This window comes from Olea europaea, chromosome 11, assembly GCF_002742605.1.
Source record: "Olea europaea var. sylvestris chromosome 11, O_europaea_v1, whole genome shotgun sequence".
NCBI classification, from domain to species: Eukaryota; Viridiplantae; Streptophyta; class Magnoliopsida; order Lamiales; family Oleaceae; genus Olea; species Olea europaea.
This window is the reverse complement of record NC_036247.1, coordinates 15,392,738-15,416,626: the sequence shown is the minus strand read 5'-3', so window position 1 is coordinate 15,416,626 and position 23,889 is coordinate 15,392,738. Positions and strand designations below refer to the sequence as shown.

Below are 23,889 nucleotides of genomic sequence, written 5' to 3'. Positions count from 1 at the left end.
CCTAGTTTTTAGGTTTAGTATAAATAGAAGTTTTCATTCAATCGTAACAACTTTTGACATATTTGATATTAAATTAAAGTGAGGTATATTGTCTTCTCTTCATCGTTATTCATTGAACAATTTCGAACTTATCAAGTGTTAACTTGTGGCGTTCAAACAACCGGATTTAATTCTTGAATTACGTGATCAAGGGGTCTTTCAATCGTCATTCTTATTAGGTTTTTTGGTTCGATTTTCTTTTGAATTAATTTGGCTTCCTTGGGTTTGTCAATCTCGTCGTGGGTTTCGTAGTCAACGTTGCTACGAGGTTCGCATCAGCTTGCCTCCAAAATTTCCTGAATTTTTATATTTTCTTATTTTCGTATAGTTTTTAGTTACTTTCTCATTTTCAAATCATAATTTTAAATTGTGTGTGATTGTTTTCATTGTTAGAATTAAATTAATTAAAGTTGTATAATTGAAAGTATACATTCCTCAAGAAATCGATAATTTGGACTTAAAAAGCTCATTTTATTATTTGAACGCGATCCGTGAACTTTCGGTTTGCACTTCATAGCGAACAAATGTCTCACTGAGCTCAACTATCTACACCCATATCTAGTACTCACTTATTTATTACTTATATCTATTAATTTATAATTTTAACAACTTATGATTCCTCTCAAATAAGCATTAATGACTTGACTTGTCACTTTTATATTTCAAGTCTAATATTACAAGAAAATTTGTTGCAATGTAGGGCCACGTAGAGAGAGATGTTTGTTGCTTTCTTAGATTGATATTTTGTACCAGTTCATGTCCCCTTTTTGATTGTGTATCGAAAATATTTAGCCAATTTGCATCAAAACGATAAAGCAGCCAACATATTGCAATTCAGTTCCACTCGGCATTGGACAACACCACTTAGAATTTTGTGATATACAAGTCTTTTCATTGATTTGAATTTTACACAAGTATTCTTAGAAAAAAAAAATATTAAAATCACGATTAATTTAAAATAAAGTGAAAAAAGTGACAGTGAATGATATGTATTAACGATGTTAAGTATACAAGAATAAAATTTTAATATTGCAATTGTATTTTATAAAATATTCTTGAAATACATGCTTTACAAGTATTATTAATGCAATGGATACAAAATTATGTAGGCCAATCCCGACATATAAATTTCAAGATATGAAGTGTATCACGATTTCTAATATCTATACATAGATTATGCTACACGTGTATCTACTGACTTAAGTTTCCAAAAGTTTCTTGAGAGCTGCTATAGGTACAGGGATTTAAATCCCTGTACCTACCGAATACACACAAGAAGGGTGGGAAATTTTTTTTTTTTACAATAATTTATATATGGGGCCCACTCCCATGTGAGTAGGAATTCAAAAATCTGTCATTTTTCTGGTAAAAAAATTCTGTACCTGAAGAATTTTTCAAGTTTCTTACACCTTTTATTGCAAGTTAATGAACATGATTCTTGAATTAATTTTTTAATATTGTTGGCGATTATTGAAGCCAACTCATTAGATCTTTTGCGTCATTCGTGAAAACGTTATAACATATTACTCGATGAATCATATTCATATAAGAGAGAGAGGGAAAAATAGAGAGAGAATAATTTCCACTGTTCTAACCTACTCATTTACATTATACGAATAAATAAGAAATTTCTAGATATAGATACATTGACCCAAAGCCAACGGCTTCTTGGAAAACCATGCCATGCTGTTGGGAGCATGAAAACATGGGCTTAACACAATTAATGAAGATAAAAAATTGAAACAATTTTTAATAATTTGAATACTCGATAATATAATGTACGCTTCTTTCTTCGGGCCGATTTAATACTCGATAGTGCACCATCTTTTGGATCTCGAGCATTCAGTTGTAATGTCCATCACATTACTTACCAAGTAAGTTACTAGAGATCTAAAGATATGGGATTTGAATTGTAGACTCTCTGAGTAATTGTTTAGTAGGAATTTTGTTAATTAATTTTTTAACCGTTAGAGATAAAGTGAGTCTTATCTGTGAGAGAAAAATTCAAAAATGACGGCTGAAATAGTGAAATAATGGTAAAAAATTTGATATTAATTGAATTAAAATTTCAACCAAACATACTCTGAATTGTTCATAAATGAGATCATTGTAGAGAATTGACTTATCTAGGATCAAAAGTAAAAGAAATAATGGCACGTTTGATTGGCCAAGAATTCCATGAAGTGGAAACTAAATTCCAGTTTCTAACTTTATCCTTGTTTGATGGCATATATTTACCATGGAATTCGTATTCCGTGTTTTCACCCCACACGCCACTTTTCCTTGTTTTCATGGAATTCCAATTCTTATGGGTATGGTAAGAATTGAAATTCTAGGCAATTTTTTTTTTTTGTCTTTTTTATTTATTTATTATTTTTTTTTTTAGCAATGGAAACAAATTCTAAGAATTATTGTAAACAAATATTTTTTTTAATTGGCAGTTTTTATGTAAAACAAAACCAAACAAACACCAAAAGATAGATGATTTTCTTGAATTTTTTTTTTGTTGTTGGTAATGGAAACAAATTTCATCCCCAATACCAGTAAAATCTGTCCTTTAATTGACAATTTTTATATAAAATAAAGTCAAATGAATAGCAAAAATACTTTTATTTCAACATATTCCACGTGAAAAAGTATATCAATCAAACATAATAATTTATAATTCCCAGAAAAATAATTTTTAGACAATTCAAATTCCTGGAATTCCTTTTTTTTTTTTTACTAATTTTATTTTTGCAATCAAACGGATCGTAAGTGAATATGAAAATGTGACTGCATAAATTTTCTAGACCCAAGTCCACCAATCAAATCACATAAATGTACATTGCGACTAAAATATTAAAATTTTCCGGATTGGTGCACGACATTAAGCCTCCATTTGACCTCCATTAAATTACATTACATTTCATTTTTCTCTCTTTTATTTTCAACCATACAATCTTCAATAAAATAATATTATACATAAATCGAAAACTTTTCCTTCTTTTTCAATTACTCATTTTTCAAAAAAATACTATTTCACCTATTTTTATTTTCAGGAAATAGGGGCCAAACGGGACTAAAGTTTGAAAGCTTAATCGAATAGCCCCTTTCATCAGTTTATTTTATTTTATTTTCCCGTTTCATGGTTGTCAAAGTTTGACAGTGAAAATAATTTATAATGCTGCAAATTCTTTGGTTGTTGCCAGTAGGGTTCCAGGAATGGTATCAAGGAGCCTTTAGAGGTTGCTCTTCGGATTCTCTTTCTTTTCATGGAAGTATTAAATAAAAATTAGCAATGATTGGGAAAATAATAAATAAATAAAATAAAATAAAACCACTCTTTTAAGTGAATTGACTATTACAAATACACTTCTTGACACTTCCTTAAACGAGTAATTTATTCATTATTAGTTAGTGGTGTTAAATGGATTGAGTCGAGAAGCTCAACTCATCCATCATAGAATTCGGCTGAGCTCACCACTCGAACTTGCATGTGAGGTGAGCAGGCCCGCTCATCAAAAGTGTGCTTGATTCGCTCCATGAACTCGCTCTTGCCGTTCACGGCCCGTAATTTTTATTTTAAATTTGAATTGAAAATTGCACTTCACTCTCAGAAGCATAATAAAGGTAAGGAAATTATATTTCATCAAAAAAATTATCTAATAGTAAAGAAATTTGTAAATGTAAAAGAATATATTTCATCGAAGAATTATAAAGTTGTAAAAATCATCCTCCTTATTCGAACTTGAGACCGATTAATACGTAGGTGAAGTTAAAATTGTACACGAATGAATGTTTGATGTACGATTTTTAAAAAATAAGCAAATGAAATAAATACAATATAATAATAATTAAAGAAATGAATTATACTTATAATTCTATATTAGCCCTTGTTTGGGCTCCATTCTTAAAAAAATGTATTTTTCTTTCTCATATTTTTAACTATATATTTTTCAATAAAATAATATTACACGTAAATCAATTTTTTAATTATTTTATAACCAAACATTCTCCGAAAAATTACTATTCCAAAATACATTTTTAATAAAACCAAAAGAGGCTTAATAGTATCAAATTGCACATATAAAAAGATTTTGGAAGGAGAAAATTACCTGGAAGCCTAGATTTAAAAACAAGTTTTCATAAATAAAGAGGTTTAAGTTTAATTTCATAATTCAGGTGGTAATTAATTATTAAATTAATGTTAGATTAAATAAATATATTCACCCAACACGCCACACCCAAATTACCCAATCTCTCTCGTCCCCCCCACCCCCTATCTCTCTCTCTCTCTCTTGTAGTTCGCTGACTCCGACGAATACCTCACGGCGACTTCACCTGAAGACATAGCAACGCTAATCGCCGCCTCACAGCTATGGTTTGCATCTCCACTCACGATCGGGGTTGTTGAAGGGCTTGAAAATTTTGGGGAGGTGGTGAAACCCTAATCATCTTCTCTCTCTACATTCTCTCTATCACAAACTACCACCGGCAACGCTCAAGATGTCGCCACCACCGGCAACGCTCATGGTGTCGCCATCGCTGGTATGTGATTTCGGGTGGTTGCGGTGCCTTCGTCGCTGGTGTGTAGAGCGTTTATACGGTGGTGTCTAGATTGAGATTTGCAGTTTGTTGCAGTTAACTTGATTTTTGCATCATATTTTTGCAACTCGCTGGAAAGATGTCAAGTTGTGCTAAAAAAAAAAAAGGTTGTTCTTGTTGTATTAGTATATATGGCCTTTTGCCAACTGAAGATTTAATTTCTGAATTTTGACGATCAACGTGTGTTTTTGAGGCATGATGAACTGTGGGTGGTGTGTGGTGATGATTTACATGTGGTGGTGGTCGTACAGTGATGCTTGTGGTGGTGGCTAAGGTTTATTGAAAGTGTTGGTGGTGGTGGGTTATGTTGGGGGTGACAGGTTGTGGTGAAGGGTGGGGAAGATTAAATGATAATTTGTGACCATTTAATTGGTTAATTGTGATTCATTTGATAATCTGTGATGGACATATAAATTGTAATCCATTAATTCAATAATTTATGATTTAGAAAATAGATGTAACAAGTTAATTTAATAGTAATTTAAATAGAAATTGAGTAGTCAATATGGTCGTGTTCAATCTTAGAGAGTTTACTGTGTGAAGAGGACATATTTAAAATCTGCTAGCCCATTTATGGTTGTACTTGTACTTAGTCCGCTCCGCGGCCTTGATTTCTGGGATATTCAGACAGAGAAATGGGAAAGTAACAACCAAAGAAAAATTTGTTTGGCTGGATTTTGATTTTCTACTCATTGTCCTAGTTTTATAATTTCCTTTTCACACGGCTATTTAAAAATTTCCTGCAAATATTTTTAGGTTTTTATTATTTTCTATTTTTGATTGCTGACTAGTGACTTCAAGTCTTCAAGTACAATCTGTATTGGCTGTTCACTGCACTAATTTTTGGAAAATATTGCACAATTAGTCCCCAATTTATTACCCAAATAGCAAGATAATTTTAATCCTTATAAATAAATAAGTTTGTCTAAAATGTTTCATTTACTTATAATCAACCTTCAAGGAGCGAGAACCATCGAAAAATTCTATTAAATCGTGACATTACCCTAAATTAAAGCTTTTCTTACTTCAATATTTGAAGCATCAATCCTAATTAAAAAATAAAATTTAGTTTCATAAAAATAATAAATAAGGTGTATCAATTAAATGGAGAATTGGACTTTTTTTGTTCTGGAAGCATATTTTTCAACTATAATGAAAATACAATAATTAATCGACTTTATCATTCTTGAAGGTTGAGGTCAAAATTGCTCATCTAACAATAGTTCGTTGATCAATAATGCAATTTTCCCTCAAAATTATTGTTGAACTTTTCAGGGGTACTTTAGTAAATTAATCCAGCAGCTTTCCGCGTACGGCGGTGTCTCCCACGAGGTACCACTGCCCACAGGCTCAAAAAAACACTTTTCCCAAAATACCCACCAACCCTAAAGACCACACTCCCATTCACATAGCGCGTACATAGCATGATGAAATATATTCATCTACTTATAAATAGACCATTCTATTGCCATTCATCAGTATCCAATATCTCTCACAAATAGAAAAATATTCAAAAAGGCCAACAAAATTTTCAGTTTTCCCCATTTTGATCAAATATTCTTGAATGTACCTTGAACAAAGTCTGAAAATGCAGAAAAAGGGCTCAAATTCTGGTCGTAGAGCATGGAATACCCTTCGCTTAGCCCTTGTATGGGCTAGAAAAGGAGACATATTCAGAAACAAATTCGCCTTAAGTTTAAGCTTACTTCAAAAGGGTGTTAAGAGTCTCCGCCACCCAGATGGAGGCGGCGCCCTCATTTACGGCGAACGTGAACTCTCCTTCGACGAAACTCCAATCATCCATGTCAAAATGCACCGCCCTTCTTCGCTCCGGTTCAAGATGCCACACATTCCTTGCATTAATCCGCACGTGGATTTTGATTATGATTTTGAGCTCAACGATGACCAGGACAGAATTTATTACACTGATGTGCCCAGAAAGAGTTTTTTAAAGGGAGTAGAGGATCAAGAAGATGATCAAGATTATGAGTTTGATCAGGTTTGTGAAGAAATTTATGGGCCGTCTGATGAAGGAATTGATTTGAAAGCGGAGCTGTTTATAGCAAAATTCTATGAGCAAATGAAGATGCAATGACAGATGTCATATTTACAGTACAATGACATGCTTAACAGAGGTTCAACTTGATCCATATATATATTTACAAAGACACAGAACATAGTTTGAACTTTGAAGTACGAGGGAATTCACAGCTGGACGTGGCATCAACAGCTGAATTTTAATACTTTACATTGCAGCTTGAAGGTTGATCATATCAGCAGAGAAAATGACGTGAAAGATAAAATAAAACGATTTTGCATTTTTTTTTATTGAAATTGGTTAAATGCGATTTACAAACGTTTACCTATCATTATGCACAGGTGAAAGAATGTACTGTTGCCGCTGCTAATAAATTCTACTCTCTGCAAATCTCTATCCTAGAACAAGATTTTCCATTCTTGAACACGTGTTGTATAGTCATTAGGCCGTTGAGAACGTTTCTTTTAATTCTTTATCAACTTTTATCAAAATCCGCTTTGTTAAACAATCCCTTAAAGCAATGTCAACATGTTGGGGGAGCGGTCGTCACTCCTCGATCGCTCTCTGTGGATCTGTCACTGAACGCACATATGGAACTCGGGTCTCGTAACAGTGTTGAACGATACAATTATAACCAAACTATTTCAATACGGGTATATTGAACTGGGAAGTGCATATATAGTTTCAAGGTTTTAACCTACTAGCTATTCGAGTTAGATATTATTGAGTCATTTCACTAAATAACAGGAGAAGAAAATAAGCAGCCAACTTGCTACTTTGCCTTACTATTAGTTTGATTTGAGACTCCACTTATCTGCACACGTTACTCATCTGTACTTAACTGAATTCTAGAGGCAAAAATTTAAATGAAACTTCTTGAAAATTTGAAATCTATAAAAATTAATTTAGTTGAATTTAAAGTTTAGTGATGTGTGATTGATGCCGGGTGACTTCTCGTCACTATTTGCTTGAGATGTGAAGATAGCTTGTCTAGTCTACTTGAAGGTATATTGCCTATTCGATTGCAATGATAGAATAAATTTATTCTTTCTAATTCGACAGATAATATCACCTAAGAGAAGTTTTTATACTTGAAGTGAATGGCTTTGAGTGTTTATGTGAAGGGAGACGCTATGAAGATAGAGAACTTAAAAGTCATATCATCTCGGAACTTGATAAAGTTGGAAATCATACTGAACTACCATAATGGTCACTTTACTATCACAACACACCTCACTAACATTTCTAACACAATAATGCTACTTAACACTACTGATATTTAACATCAGTTTAGATGGCAGCACTAATAGCATTAAATTATAGGTTGAATTAAATATAAGAAATTATAGCCCATTTAATAGAATTTATGATATGCTTACACGCACACTCGTGTTTATCATCATTAGTGTTAGAATTATTCTTTTCAACATGTATCTCATATTCTACTGAAGTGTAAAATGCATTTAGGAATAAGCCAGTCCTAGTTGAGCTCTTTGCATTGATGGTCCGGTCAGCCTCACCTTCATATCTTCAAGAGTTCACTTAAATTTCTAAGCTTATGTTTCACATGGTTAGTGGATTCTTTAGAAAGATGTTCAATGTTTAATTGAGCTCAACTCTTATGCATCTACAACCACTGTTAATTTATCCATCATTCATTTTTATCGTTTTATAATTTCAGCAGATTATAAATTTTCCAATGAGCACTAATCGCTTCTATATTTTAAGTCTTAAACCTTTCAAGAAAAATTGTTGCAAAGTAGGACCACACAGAGAGAAACGTTTGTTGTTTTCTTAGATTGATATTTTGTGCCAGTTCATGTCCCCTGTTTGATTGTATATCATTCCGGTCACGAATGACAGTCTATATACCAATTCATAATATTTTTGTCGTTTTGATCGAAAATATTTAGCCAATTTGCTTCAAAACGACAAAGCTGCAGCCAACATATTGCAATTCGGTTTCACTAGGCATCAGTGCATCACCACTTGGAATTCAGTGATATCCGATTTCGTTGATTTGAATTTTAGACAAGTGCTCTTAGAAATAATTGTTAATTAATTTAGCAATAAAGTAAATGAAGTGCTTTGTATTAACGACAATAAGTACATATATGAATAAAATTTAGTTGAGTATTGCAGATGTATTTTGTATAATATTTTTGAAACATGGCTATACAAGGATTATTAAAGTAACAGATACACAGTTTTACATGTCAATCCTAACATTGAGAGGTGGCTCAATGATCAGGTCTTGAATTTGCTTCCTAATAGTCACCAGTTCGAGTCCCCTCAGTGCCATTGAAGTGAGTACCCAGCTATAAATTTCAGGATCCCGTTGAATTAGTCGAGATGTGCGTAAACTGATCTGGACATCCACGGTCATTTAAAAAAAAAAAAAAGTTTTTACATGCCAATCCTGAAATACAAATCTCAAGATATAAAGTTTATGTCTTAAGACAAGAGGTCAAGAACCAGGTTAAATTTTAACCGGACTCTATAAATTCAGTCCAAACAGACGTGAATTGTCGTAAATAAGATTATTGTAGCTCACTAACCTTATAATTGTAATCGTACGGTCCACAAAGGCAAAATTTTGAATAGGGAAAAAAGTCATTGTATAAATTTCTAGACACAATCTACCAATCACGTCATATAAATTATACATTGCAATGGATTGGTCCACAACGTTAATTTTCTAGTGTACTAATCTTCAATCTTGGACGGTTCCTTTTACCAGCTTAATTTTTTTCCAGTTTCTTAGTTGGCAAAGTTTGACATTATTAGACAATAATTTATAATATGCTTCGATTTCTTGGTTGTTGCCAGTTGGGTTACAGGAAATTAAGGTATACATTAAGCAGCGTTTCAAGGCTGCTCATAGGATTCTCTTTCTTCTTCTGGAAGTCTTTATATACAAATTAACAATGATTTAAAAAATGGAAAAATCTATATATACATAATCATTATACATAATGTTGTTCATAATGTGATGTGACAATCATCCGATTGTTGATGTGAAAGTGTGAGATTTAAATTAAAGGTTAGATCCAATGTCACATGTAATTATGGAGACAATTATGTACATGTAGCACTTTTTTAAAAAAAATAATTAAAACAATTTACATAAATGTCTGTCCAGATAAATGACCATTACAGATACACTTCTCCCTTGAAACCCGTAAAAAATGACGATTGTGTTATATGTACATTATAACTTACATATTTATTTATCAACAGATTATGTGATGAGATATAATCGAATCAAAATTTTATAAAATAATAAAAAAAATAAAAAAATTAACTTTCTTTATGCCAGCTCATCAATCTGTAAAAGAATTTGTAAGTGATTATATACTACAAGCATTCTCCAAAAAATAATTTGCTTTGAAAAGTAAATTTCAAGAGTATATATGCAATTTTTGAGTTGAAAAAATAAGTGTACATGTTACAAAAAAACTACTTGGAAAGAATAATTAGTTATAAATAAACTTCGAGAGTATCTATGTAATTCTGAAGTCGAAAAGCTATCTGTATAATAATTAGTTATGTCGAAAGATATATCGAGTGAATTTTATTTTTTTCAAAAATAATGTTTACTTGTACTTGGTCAACAGCCTTTAAAAAAAAAAAAAAAGGGGTTGAACCCCAACCTTGAAGGCCCCCATTGTCCCGTCCCTAGAGTATCGTAGGGGAGGTAAATCGCGGGATGTACCCCCAATAGATTAGAGAATAAGAGCTTGTCCGTACACTGGTACCCACAAAGAGTCCAATTTCATATCTTAGGAATCTGGTACTCACAAAAAGTCCAATTTCATATCTCAGGAATCGAACCCCACACTGCGATTATCATTAAGGTTGAGACTACCTTACTCTTGTTCTTTGCACCACTTGATTATGGGCGGTCAACGGCCTTAATTTCTTGGATTCTCTATGGAGAGAGAAATGTGATAGTAACGTTGCAACCAAAAGGTCCAAAACCCAACAGAAATTTGTTTGTCTGGAAAAAGGGAAGTCCATTTTTTCTAATCATTGCCCTAATTTTATAATCCCCATTCATACGGCTATCCGACATAGAAATTTCTTGCTAATATTTTAAGGTCGTGGTTCATTATTTTCAAACTATCTTGGCTGTTTGTGTATCATTCAATATTGAAAATTGCAGTACGGGTTCCCATCTGACATTCTTCAAAGTGTAGCATGCCACACTTTAGGGTTATGTGGCAATTTAACATAAAAGGTTTCAAAATTGGAGATTGATTAAGAAATTATAGTGAACAATTAAATTAGTACGATGTCCATTAACTTGTTTTCATCATTTATCTAGGTAGAATTGGACGCCCGCTTTATTGTAAAATTGAGCTGACTGTATTTTCTTTAATGAATAATGCTATTCACTTAAGCACCAATATATGTAAGAGCGTGTCTGATTAACTTTATTTTCGTGGAAAATATTATTTTTCACCTAAATTCTTACTTTTAGGGTGTATGACTGAAATTTTTTTCCATGAAAAATATTTTTCAACTTCTAGTCATATGACCATATTTTCCTAAAAATAATGAGAACATTTTCTTTAGGGAGTGGTGGTTTTTATGTTCCAAACAATTCACGTGGTCCGACAAAGTTATAACACATTTTTATGCTTGAATAATGTTAGCCAATTGCCACATCGGGTGGGATCTAGAATCACCAACTCACCAATACTAGTGACGAATACCAATAAAATCATGTTACATGTACAGTTATTTTTTATTATTTTATTTTTCTTTTACATATTGTTTGACCGATGTTGAAGTAACATTCATTTGATCCTTGATTTTAATTTCATTTATTCAAATTAGGGCTAAATGCATGCCACCCCGCTCCTATCAAGAAATGTGTAAAAATATTTCCGTGCAAGTAGCTTGATTAATACCAATAATGGTACATAGAGCATTATTCATAATGAATGTTTGAAAATTAACTCGTTCTTCATCGACGGCTGGAGATCAACTTAGTAGTTGAACAATAGAATGTGGACCAATCATGCAATTGTCCATTGGCTTCTTGTCGAATTTCCCAGGGGTACTTAAATAAATAATGGAGCGCTGGCCGCGGCCGCGTATAGCCGTGTCTTCCACCGCCCCCTGGCCAACAAAAACACTTTTTCCACGTACCCACCAACCTATGGACCCTACGTCCATACCGCGTACATAACTAATATTCCTTTATATATAAATACACCATTCTACTGCTCATGATCAGTATCTAATCTCTCAGAACAGAACAATATTCTAGAAAGCCTATAAATTTTTTCCCATTTTTTATCAAAATATTCTTGAATGTACGTCGAACAAAATATGAAAATGCAGAAAAAGGGCTCATCAAATTCTGGTCGGAGAGCATGGAATATCCTTCATTTAGCCCTTTTATGGGCAAGAAAAGGTGACATATTCAGAAACAAATTCTCCATAAGTTTAAGCTTACTTCAAAAAGGTGTTAAGAGTCTCCGCCACCCAAAAGGCGGCAGCGGCGCCCTCATTTACGGCGAGCGTCAACTCTCCTTTGACCAAACTCCGATCATCCATGTCAAAATGCACCGCCCTTCTTCTCTCCGGTTCAAGATGCCACACATTCCCTGCATTAGTCGCCATGTGGATTTTGATTACGATTTTGAGTTCAATGATAATGAGGACAGAATTTATTACAGTGATGTACCCAGAAAGAGTTTCTTAAAGGGAGTAGAGGATCAAAATTATGATCATGAACTTAATCGAGTCAGCGAAGAAATTTATGAGTCTTCTGATGAAGGAATTGATTTGAAAGCTGAGCAGTTTATAGCAAAATTCTATGAGCAAATGAAGATGCAGAGACAGATATCTTATCTACAGTACAATGACGTGCTTAACAAATCTTCAACTTGATCAATGTATACCTACACTAAGACACAGGACGTGGTTTGAACAATCTATTGGTTTCATATACACTCTGTTTTTGTACTTTTTTGTTTTGGCGACAATTTTAGAAGAGTTATGGGCGGCATTTTTTGGTAGATACTTGAGGTTTTAGTATTAATGCTGTTTAGTTTTTAAAGAATAATTCTTTTATACATTTCAATAATGCGTTTGACGCTTTATATTATAAATATGTTTTTAATTAAAACTATTCAATACCACATGCGTTGCACGATTATTGTATCTAATGTGCCTTTATTAGCGTGATGTAGAGATTTTAGTTTTCTTGGCTGATTATGCTTTTGAAATTTGAATTAATTTTTTTGGCATGAATGTTCTCCGACAATTAGTAAAAATTAGATTTAAAATTGTGGAAATATAAGTAAAAGATAATTTATAAATTTGCTATAGTAAAGAATAATTTATTTTTCTTTATCTTTTGTTTTAACCAACTTTTCTTTAGATTATTTTATTATTTTCTTACATTTAAAATTAAAAACATTTTAAATGTATTTAATTACAGAGAGAGTGAGTTTGGCTCAATTTTCTAAATTAAAATGTTAATTTAAAGAGTGTTTTGGAGGATAATTTTAAAGATTGACTCTTTATTATAGAGACTATCTCATGTTTAAAGACTTTTCTAAATATATTTCATTTAAATAATTTTGAATATTAGAAATGGGTTTGGTTTGAAAGTAAGTGGGAATTTGGATTCTTGTGGTTGAGATAGTCAAATTTTTCATTGCACTTGTGATAGAGGATGAAAACAAATATGTCTCTTTCTTGCAGGCAAAAAAAGAAAGAATCTTGCAGAATGTCAAATGTAATTAATGTTATTAACTATTTCACCAATCTACTTCATTTCTTCACCTCAAATTCATAACTCATTTTTCATCTGCATCTTCAATTCATTCATTTCAAATCTCAAACTAATTACAGTCTGGAATTAAGCAACAAATTCTAAGGTAAGTTGATTTTTATGAATAATATTATTTATATCTTACTAATTTAATCGTTGATATTTATGGAAGAAATGTGAAGTTCGTATCGAAAATGAAGTTGGTGGTGTGGGAAGTAAGCGGAGGAGATGCCTGCAGTGCAGGGACTCCACACAAAAATGTACGGAGTCCCCGCACGAGCACCAATTTCGTGTGGGGACTCCCTGCACCAATTTTGTACGAAGTCCCCACAATGCTTGAAGATCGAGATACCATGAGAGCACATTGACACATCAGGAATAAGATTTTGAACCTGATAGAAATGTAAATGTCTCTATCAATATGTTTCAAAGGCAAAAGACCTTTGCATAAATGATATAAGATTTTTAATTCTACCCCTGAATCTATTCTTAGGCAGATGCCTATCTCGTTATGCATTTTTTAGCATATACTATTGAAGGTGTGTGAGGTTGGTGGTATTGGGTGATTTTGGTAAATCAATTAAGTTTTCCTCTTCAAAAATCTAAACAAGAATATTATCTCTTCAATCCAAATTCTGTAAGAAAAAACCTCTTGAATATATGGATTGAGAACCATTTTTTGGAAGATTAGTTAAAACTGTTGAGAAATTATAAGTAAATCATATTAACCTGAAGAAAAGATAACAATACCATGAATTCAGCATGATGCTCGCTTACCGCTAGATCTATAAAATGCACCCACACTCTTCCCAGGTTTCTTCTCCCACCATTCCACCTTGATGCTTATCATGATGACATTGCAATTCTTCATCTACAGCTGCTTTATTATCCAGTTCACCAATGTTATGAGCAGTGTCCATAGCTTCAACTTCCGCTTCATTTTTAGATAAATTTACAGCATGTTCTTCTGATTCTTTAGTTTCTGGTCCTTTGTCCAATTCAAGAGCATCTTTTTCACCATCTTTTACATCCAAAGGCAGAAGTTTCCGAATCAAAGCAATCACATAACCGATTTCGTGTGGGGACTCCACATGGAATTCCCGCACAGGACTCCGCACCCAAAACTTACTCTTTTTTTTGCTTCTTTTTTTAAGTTAAATTATAATTTTTTTATATATAAATTGGAGACAAAATCTCAGAATTAGAAAATATATATTAAATCTGATGATGGATATGCATTGACAATAATTTTTTTTTCCAGCTTACATGATATATACTTATATGAAATCACGAAGGTATGTTGGTATAAGTTATGACATTTTTCATATATATCTTTTATTATTTGTGCAGATGTCTCTAGATTATATACTGTCACCAAACCAATGATTTTCTGGTACTATAACTCAATACCCCAATTACCAATATGTAAAAAATTGTATAGAATTGTTTCAAGCAGGTGAGCAATCACTTTTACTCTCTAGCGATAGCAGTTTTCATGGATTTCTTTATGAATTTATATATACAGATGAAGAGCAACAATTCAGCAGTAAACTAATACATGAATTTCTAATGAGGTTTGTTGACTGTGGTAAAAGGAATGAGGTGTGGGTGAGGTTGGATGATCATTTTGCTCGTTTTGGCCTGCAAGAATTTTGTCTAATAACAGGATTACCTTGTTATGAAAAATCTTTTAATCTTAATCCCAACAATTCTCGACTTAGAGATCAATATTTTGAAAGCAAAAAAAGAATTAACATGAGAATGCTTTACGATGCATTCTAATTGTGTGAAAATCCAGAGGATAAATTAAAATTGGAATTGGTGATGTTGGTAGAATGTGTTTTGACACCAACGAAAATATATATTGATTACAGAACTTTATGCATAGTTGAGCAGCTGAACGATTTTTTATTGTATCCTTGGGATCGTAAGGCATACTTTGTTTTGTTAAAGTCGTTGCAACAATCACATATTGAAAGAATACAAAGAATGCAACAGTCTGACCAAAATGAATGTAGATATATACTACATGGATATCTCATTACCTTTCAGGTATTTTTTTAAATTTATTTACTCTATATTTTGATTTTATATGTATTTAATATTGATTTTGAATTCTCTGTTGTAGTTTTGATATACGAAGCATTTCCTCAAATTGGAGACAAATTTGAATGACGTATGTATAATACATTACAGGCTCCAAGAATGCATAGATGGAAGCCAAAAAAATATTGAGTGAGAAAAGTAAAGCAATTTTTCACTACCCAAGAGGTACGATAATTTTAGATATACATTTAACTATCAATTATCTAATTATTTAATCGAGGGAGAGGAAAGTATTCTAATTTTTTATTATATTTGTAGATTGAAGTACTTGTAGTGTTAGCACCCACTGAAGAAGAATTGGACAAAGTTTGGTAAATGACTTTATCATTACCAACTGATAACCAACATATTATTTTAAATGGCATCATTGGTAGAGAATTTGAGAATGCACATCAACAAATTCCATAACATATGGACGAGCAACGAATTCCACAACGTATGGACGAGCAACAAACAGGTGTTGCTGGTAGTTCAACAGCGCAGATTTCAATTGGACTTCAGGAGTCTGGTTGTTCTTCTGTTGATTTCAACTATGTAAGAAGAGAAAAAATGGAAGAAATGTTCAGTATGTATAGATAGCATGTAGTGTCAGATATGTCTGGCTTATGTCATAACCTGAAGACAGACATAGTTGATGAATCAAGAAGATAGGAAGCAGAAACTCTTCAAAATCAGAGACAAATGTTTGAACAACATCAGAAATGGTACGAAGATCAACACGAGCGTTTGGGCTTCCAATCTGGCATGCATTCCTATCATACTGCTCAAGAAACAAAAGAATAAGATGCTTGTTATCAAACATTTCTTGATCAATAGAAAGAAATGTTTCAACAACAACAGAAATGGTATGAACAGAAATATCAAGGAATGCTTCAACAACAACAAAAATGGCATGAAGATCAGTATCTGGGAATGCAGTCTTATATGAAGAACAATTTTGCTTCCATGCAGTCTTATATGGACAACAATTTTGCTTCAATGACGACGTACATTAACGACAAAAACGAAAATGTAATGAATCGATTAGATGTTTTGGAATCAAAACTGGAAGCTATTGCTTGTTCACAGCTGCAGGATGTTCCTGGTTCTAGTAGTGGTTAGAAAGCACTATTTCAACAAATTCAACCAGTGGGAACATCCAGAAAATAAAAGAAAAATAAGAAAATAAAGTATTCAGATTATCCGTTAGAAAACTATCTCATGGAAAGATATACAAGAATAAGAGAATGGGTGGTGCGAAATTCATCTGGGTAAGAATTTGATAGTCTTTTATGAATTGTATTACATTGATTTAGTATTAATTTAAACTACAATATATACATATAGTGCAGATTGGAAGATTGTAGGAGGTGACAACTTATATGGAAGAGATACAATAAAAACTATAATGGATGCAACCAAAGATATCAATATTGCAGTTAGTGAAGTTTATAACTCTGGCTTAATTAATTTTATTATGCTCAACATATCTAATTTATTTCTATTTATTGTATTAGCATATAGAAATGGAATTAAAGCTATTGAGAGAGTTGATCAATGAAGTTTGCAGTCCTGTTTCCAAAGAATATGCAATTCTGGACTTCAAATTTGAACATGAATGTGCTGCCCAATTGATGTGGCAACATAATGTAATGGCAGAATGTTTTACCAATTCTCAAAAGGATTTATTAACTGTGACTTTACAGTAATACATGAATGGTGATTTGCCAGTGACTGGGCGTTCATGAATAGCTTGCAACTATTTATTAATTTCATATTCATATCCGGAAAAATAATTGGTATCTATTCTTCTTAATTTTTTGGAATGGAAAATTCAAATATACGATTGTAGTGAAGAGTCTCATACACCATAAGAAATCAGGGAACAAATAAAATCATTAGTTGAAATAGTCCAAATTTCATTGAATTCTAGCAATTTTTCTTTTAGGAGATCGGATTTAAGGAAGTATAGAAACAAAAGGCTAAATTTGAAAATTATACCTTATCTACCTTGCGCAAATAACAGTTATGTATTTAATGCATTTAAATTGACAATATTTAGGGTCCGTTTGGTGCACATTTTTTTAGATGAAAATGCATTTTAAACATCATATCGCGGGTCCCCCATTAGAGTGCAGAAGTCAAAAATTGTGTGCTGATGTGACGGAAAAAATGCATTTTTGGCTCCAAAAATGAGTACCAAACAGGGGCTTATTCTTTCCTAATTTATGATTTTATCCTTCTACTATTTATTTTGTCTAGTAGAAAATAATTCTTTGATATAGGGTAAATTCTCCAGTATTTTTACTCAAATATATAGAATGCTTTGTTTTCAACTATCCATTAGAAACAGTTGAAGCAGACCGGATGAGTATATATAGAAGAAAGATTGCAGTAGACATTTGTTATAATCAATATTTTCTACATCCCCGTAGTTCCTGATTAGTTTTTGATCGTAAATGTGAAGAATTTGTAATATATAAACAATTTGAAATTAGTTTAATATTATTTTTGGTGCAACTATGTAGATTCAAAATTTAAAAGTGAAAAATTATGCATGGATGTTTTAGCTGTTTATTTGCTTCGAATAAAGTAAATGAAAGACAATAATTCAGTTTTTGATTGTAAAATGTGAAGAATTTATATAATATATAAACAATTTAGTTTAAGGTTATTTTTGGTGCAATACGCAAATTCAAAAGGTGTATTTATAAATAATGTGCTACGAACTTTTGGTGTAATTTGAAACGTACCATTTTGTCATATCTTTCACTCTTGTATTTATGGTATTTTTATTAGTGTATGAATTTTAGTTTTGGAAAGTTTTTGAAGGAATATTTGAAAATATTTCCATGATATAAAAAAATAATTGCAAATTATTTTTACAATTGCATAGCAGTATGTAATCTAGAAAACTATTAGTGTTGATATGATTGAATTGAATGTGAAGATTATATTTCTAAAATTTTGTGTAATTCAATCGTGCGAAGAGAGTCAACCAAGTGTGAAGTAAAAATAAAAAATAAAAAAAAAATTTGCGGAAAGAAAAAAACCTTTGACATGATGGAAGAATATTCGTCAATCATGACAAAAAAATTCTTGTAAAAAATAAAAATGGATAATAAACTAATAAAATTACAATAATTTTTTATTTTTTTTTACAAATAACATAAAAAAATCATTTTTATCTTTAAGAAAAAAATAAATTTAAAAATTAGCAATTTCATAACCATTTTTTTTAATTCTCGAAAATAGAATTATAAAAAAGGAAACAATATTGAATTACAAAATTTAATATTCAAGAAATTCAATACCAAATAAATTTTATACATTTATAACAAATTATAAATCAGCTTACCGTATTTGCAGGAAGCATACCGTATATGCTGCCATATTTGCAGTCTACCGTATTTGTAAGCAACTTACCGTATTTGTTGCCTATCGTATTTACAAGCTACCGTATTTGCAAACAACTTACTGTATACAGTATTTGAACTTTACCATATTTGCTGCCTACCGTATTTGCAAACAATTTACTATATTTTCACCTTACCAATTTGCAGGTTAACTTACCGTATATGCTGCTTACTGTATTTGCACTTACAAATACGAGAATACAAAAAATCGTAAATTCACTTACCAAACTGAATTTCAAAAAAAATTAATTTTTATTTTTTCAACATAAAATAAATATTAAATATATATCAAGCTGGGTGGTATGGCATTATCAATATCACCTTCTTTGAAATTGTCATCTATAGATTTTTAAAAAAAATCATTACTATTTAGTCTAAAAAATTTAATGTGTGTGTGTGTGTGTGTGTGTGTGTGTGGAGTGTTGTCCCAAGAAAAAAACATAATAAAGCTGTGCGGGACACTTCGCACGTTGTAGAGTGTCCGGCACTCCACACACAGTGTCGCACGCACCTCCCACAATTTTTTTTATAAATTATTAATAAAACTAAATGCATTAATTACTATTAATTATTTTTTTTAAATATTCTTTAGATAACAACAAATCTTTTAGTTGGTGAAAAATAAATGAAATAATAATGATTTATAAAACCAATTATTGCAAGCAAATTTTTGGTTTCATATGGTGACAAAGTCAAGAAATTCACGTGAAACTTCTGAAAAGAAAAAGTTTCACATGAATGAAAGAGGAAAAAAACAAAAAGAGATCATTCTTTCTTTCGTTTCATTTCATTTCTTTACTTTCTTTAGTAAAGTTTAGTTTTCTTTCACAGTTGCATTCTTCATATTTCATCCCAAAATCTGAGGAAAATCCAAAATCCGAGGAAAACAAATTACAAGGTAATTGTTTGGTTTTTAGGAATTTTTCTTTATTAATTTTTTTGTAGTTAATTTGTTTTCTGTGAACGTGAAAAATTAATTTTTTACAGATTTTTGTGATTTTTGTTGTGTTAACATGGTGTAGAAGAAAGAGTTTTTAATCTGTGGATATATTTGTCAAAGAAAGAGTTCAGAGTTTCTAATCTGTTTGTAATCGATGGATATATTTGTGAAAGAAAGAGTTTAGCCATCGAGGAACATGGGTTGGTTCACTTCAATAAAGAGGATCGATAGAATTTTAAATTTGTTCGTGAAATATGTTTTTTTAAATGATACCACATCACCAAAATATACATACTCCTCAATGTCTTTGTCATCAACCCAAAACATATTTATCTTTAAAATCAATCATTCCTTCCAAATTTCATGCGATTATCTAAAATTATATATGCTAAGGTAAATTACTTTATATTAGTTATGTGGATAAAGAGGAAAATATTTGTGTAAGACATATTTTAATTTTTATTTGTAATCCAAATATTAGTTTGTAAATAAGTTTTGTTATTTCATGCAGATGTCTCTAGATTATGTGTTGTCTCAAGACCAATGGTTCTGTGCTATTGTTTGTCAATATTCAAATCATTAATATGTTAGAGATTTGATAGAGTTGTTACAAGCAGGCGAACAAGTATTATTAATATGCAGTAATTTTCATGGATTTCTATATAAAATTTATGTATAGAGACGAAGAGCAACAATTTAGTTGCAAGTTAATACATGAATTTATAATGAGGATAGTTGGTAAAAACAACGAAGTGTGGGTAAGATTTGATGACTATCTTGCCCGTTTTGGAATGCAAGAATTCTGCTTAATCACTGGACTACCTTGTCACGAAAAATCTGTTAATCTTGACTCTAGTAATCCTCCACTTAGAAACCAATATTTTAATGGTGTGAAAATGATTTATATGAGAATGTTCCATGATGGCTTTAATTCATGTGAAGACCGAGAAGATAAATTCAAACTTGGATTGGTTATGTTGATAGAGTGTGTTCTCAAACCAATTGAAAGACATATTGATTATAGAATGTTGGGTATGGTTGAGCAGCTTGACCATTTTATTTTGTATCCATGGGGCCGAAAGACATATTTTGTTTTGTTGAACTCATTGCAACAATCACACTTTGAAAGAATACTAAGAATGCAACAAGCTCAACAAAGAGAGTGTAAATATTCGCTACATGGATATCCTCTTGCTTTTCAGGTACTTCATTTTTACTAAATTTTTATTTTTTGTTTAGTTTAATGTTGTATATATTTAATATTTACCTTTAATTTCATTTTGCAGTTCTGGATATATGAAGCATTTCCCAAGATTCGAAAGAAATTTGGACGAAAGAGATACAAGACATTACAAATTCTAAGAATGCACAAATGGAAGCCGAAGGAAATATTGACAGACAAAATTGTAAAACAATATTTGTCTACACACGAGGTATGGTAATTATACGAAAATTTATACATCTAATTATTGTACTATACTATAATATAGAATTCTAACATGTTATTACGTTTTTAGATTCGACTGCTTGCAGTATTGCAATCAATAGAAGAAGAATTGCTGACATTGTGGTACACAACTCTATCGTTACCGTTGGACAATAAACACTCAATATTAGATGGCATTGCCGATGGAGAGCTTGGCAACATTGTACCACAAATTCCTCATAACAAACAAACAATTAATGCTGATGATGTTGGTACTTCCAGAACATACCCTTCAGTTGGAGTGGAGCCTAATTATACTTCTGTTGTTGACTATAATTATGTCACAAAAGAACAGATGGAAGAAATGTTCACTACACATAGACAATATGTATCTGGTCTGTATGATGACTTGAAGGCACGAATCAAGAAAATAACAGGATGAATATCTTGAAAATCAGAAGGGAATGTTTGAAGAACAGCAAAAATAGCATGAACAGCAATATCAATAGCTGCACTCTGCTTATCAATCTACATATATGGAATGTCAAGCTTTCTGCCAGGATTTTTTTGGTCAACAGATGGCTGAACAATAAAAAAGACAAGAAAGTAATTATCAAGCAATTGTTGATAATCAGGAAAAAAAATCAGCAACAACAAAAATGGCAAGAAGATCACCATTAGGAAATGCAACCTCACATGCAATCTTACGTGGACAATAGTTTAACTTCGATGAGATCTTACTTTGAAGAACGGAACAACAACATGCTGAATAGAATGGGTGATATGGAAGCTATTGTTGGTTGTTTACAGAAAGATATTCCTAGCTCCAACAGTCAAATTCGTGGCAAGAAAGTAACATCCGAACAAACTCCTCAAGCTGAAATGTCCACAGAAGAGATGTATAATAGGAAGATAAAATTTTCAGGTTTTCCTCTCGAAGACTATTCTATGGAGAGGTATTTATCAGTTCATCAATGGGTGGTGGTGAATACATCGGGGTAAAAAGCCTTACTCTAACTTATTAGTTATATTGTATTTATTTCACACCGATATAAACTATTATTTACAGTACATATTGGGATGTTGGAGGCAATATGTATGGAAGAGACACACTATACAATATACTTGAAGATATAGATATCAGTATTGCAGTTAGTGAATCTCACAAATTATAATTAATTTCAATTTACATTTGACATCTAATTTATATCTATTTATTGTATTAGGCTATAGAGTGGAGTTGAAGTTATTGAGACGATTGATTAAAGAAGGCTCTACTCTTCTCTCTAAATGGAATTTTGGACTTCAATTTTGAAGTTGAATGCAATCACCAATTGATGTGGCAAACAACTTTAAAAGAAGGAAGTTTTAGTGCAGATCATCGTCAGATGGACTTGACTATATTAAAAAATTACATAAGTGGCAATCTGCCAGAGCACAGTCGTCCATGGATAGCATATAATTATTTATTAATTCTATGTTTGTATCCAGGTGATTATAATTGTTATCTTCTTGTTGTTGATTTCTGTCAGTGGAAAATTTAAATATATGATTGCAGTAATGACGTCCACACACCAACAGAAATCAGGAAACAAGTACATACAGTATATGAAATACTTCAAATATTATTGACAAGTTTTGAATTTTATTCAAGTAGACCTGATTTAAGGAAGCACCGAAACAAGAGGCTAAAATTGGAGATTATATCTCATTTGCCTTGCGCAAAAAATGGGTAAGTATTTAAGGCATTTAAATTGTTTATTATTTACTACTATATTGAATTTTTCTTTTAGTTTCGATTTCTATATTCATTATTACTTTAGTCTAACAAAAAAATTTGTATGTAGGCCAAACTGTAGACTTTTTCTTCTCAAATACATAGAATGTCTTCTTCTAAAGTATCCATTAGAGACAATTGATTTCGAGAGAATGAGGATATATAGATGGGAAATTGTGGCTGACGTTTGTTACAATGAATATTTTTTTTAAATCCGTGATTATAATTGTAATTGTGATATGTAAGGATTTTTTAATTAAAGATGGGCTTGTATGTGTAAATAATTGTGTGTTAAATTATAGGCTATCGAATTCGGTCGAGCCCGATTAAAGTGATCTAATAAAGTTTTGATTTTGGGCTTTAATGTATCCAATTAAAGTATGGGTTTATATATGTGTAGAGACCGGGCCCAAGTCCTAATTCTATGATGGGCCGAATTAGGTCAAAGGGCATCCTCATATAAATAGGTTATGGTCCCCAGATCACATGCAACGAATTATTCATTCTCTACTGCATCCCATCACAGAGAGGAAAAGAAGACTGCGTGTAAATTTGGAAGATCATACCGCGAAATCCATATTGCATTAACCATGTCAGATTCAGGTATGCTTCCGCTTTAATTGTTATATTTCTCGATGATTTAACATGAAAGATCTAGTATTTTAAAGCATTAAATTACCCAACAAGTGGTATCAGAGCCTCTTCATGTTGAATCATTGAGAATCAAAGGTTTTAGTTTGGTTCTTGCAATATATTTTGAAAATTTCAGATTTAACAATTTTTTGGTT

General features: G+C 31.7%; 2 protein-coding genes and 1 pseudogene across 3 annotated transcripts; all 3 read left to right on the top strand.

Moving 5' to 3' along the window:
• The first annotated feature begins 6,125 nt into the window (after positions 1–6,125).
• LOC111404921 lies at positions 6,126–6,954 on the top strand (annotated as a pseudogene).
• Positions 6,955–11,926: 4,972 nt separating this feature from the next.
• LOC111404920 lies at positions 11,927–12,789 on the top strand. Its single transcript, XM_023033644.1, has one exon. It carries the CDS (start codon positions 11,987–11,989, stop codon positions 12,566–12,568), a length of 582 nt encoding a protein of 193 aa, XP_022889412.1. The 5' UTR covers positions 11,927–11,986; the 3' UTR covers positions 12,569–12,789.
• Positions 12,790–21,189: 8,400 nt separating this feature from the next.
• On the top strand, positions 21,190–23,051 carry LOC111404919. 2 transcript variants are annotated; one of them, XR_002704711.1, is made up of 3 exons: positions 21,190–21,331; positions 21,416–22,322; positions 22,982–23,051. XR_002704711.1 is itself a non-coding variant. In XM_023033643.1 (2 exons), exons 1-2 carry the CDS (start codon positions 21,263–21,265, stop codon positions 21,764–21,766), a joined length of 420 nt encoding a protein of 139 aa, XP_022889411.1. In that variant the 5' UTR covers positions 21,190–21,262; the 3' UTR covers positions 21,767–22,564. The 2 variants fall into 2 exon arrangements, 1 of the variants encoding a protein (XP_022889411.1); XM_023033643.1 differs by lacking the exon at positions 22,982–23,051 and having other exon boundaries at positions 21,416–22,564.
• The last annotated feature ends 838 nt before the right edge of the window (positions 23,052–23,889 follow it).

Coding starts and splice junctions, on each gene's coding strand:
- LOC111404919 (XM_023033643.1), top strand. CDS start 21,263: ATGCACAAATGGAAGCCGAAGGAAATATTGACAGACAAAATTGTAAAA. Junction 21,332..21,415: donor AATATTTGTCTACACACGAG/GTATGGTAATTA, acceptor TTACGTTTTTAG/ATTCGACTGCTTGCAGTATT.
- LOC111404920 (XM_023033644.1), top strand. CDS start 11,987: ATGTACGTCGAACAAAATATGAAAATGCAGAAAAAGGGCTCATCAAAT.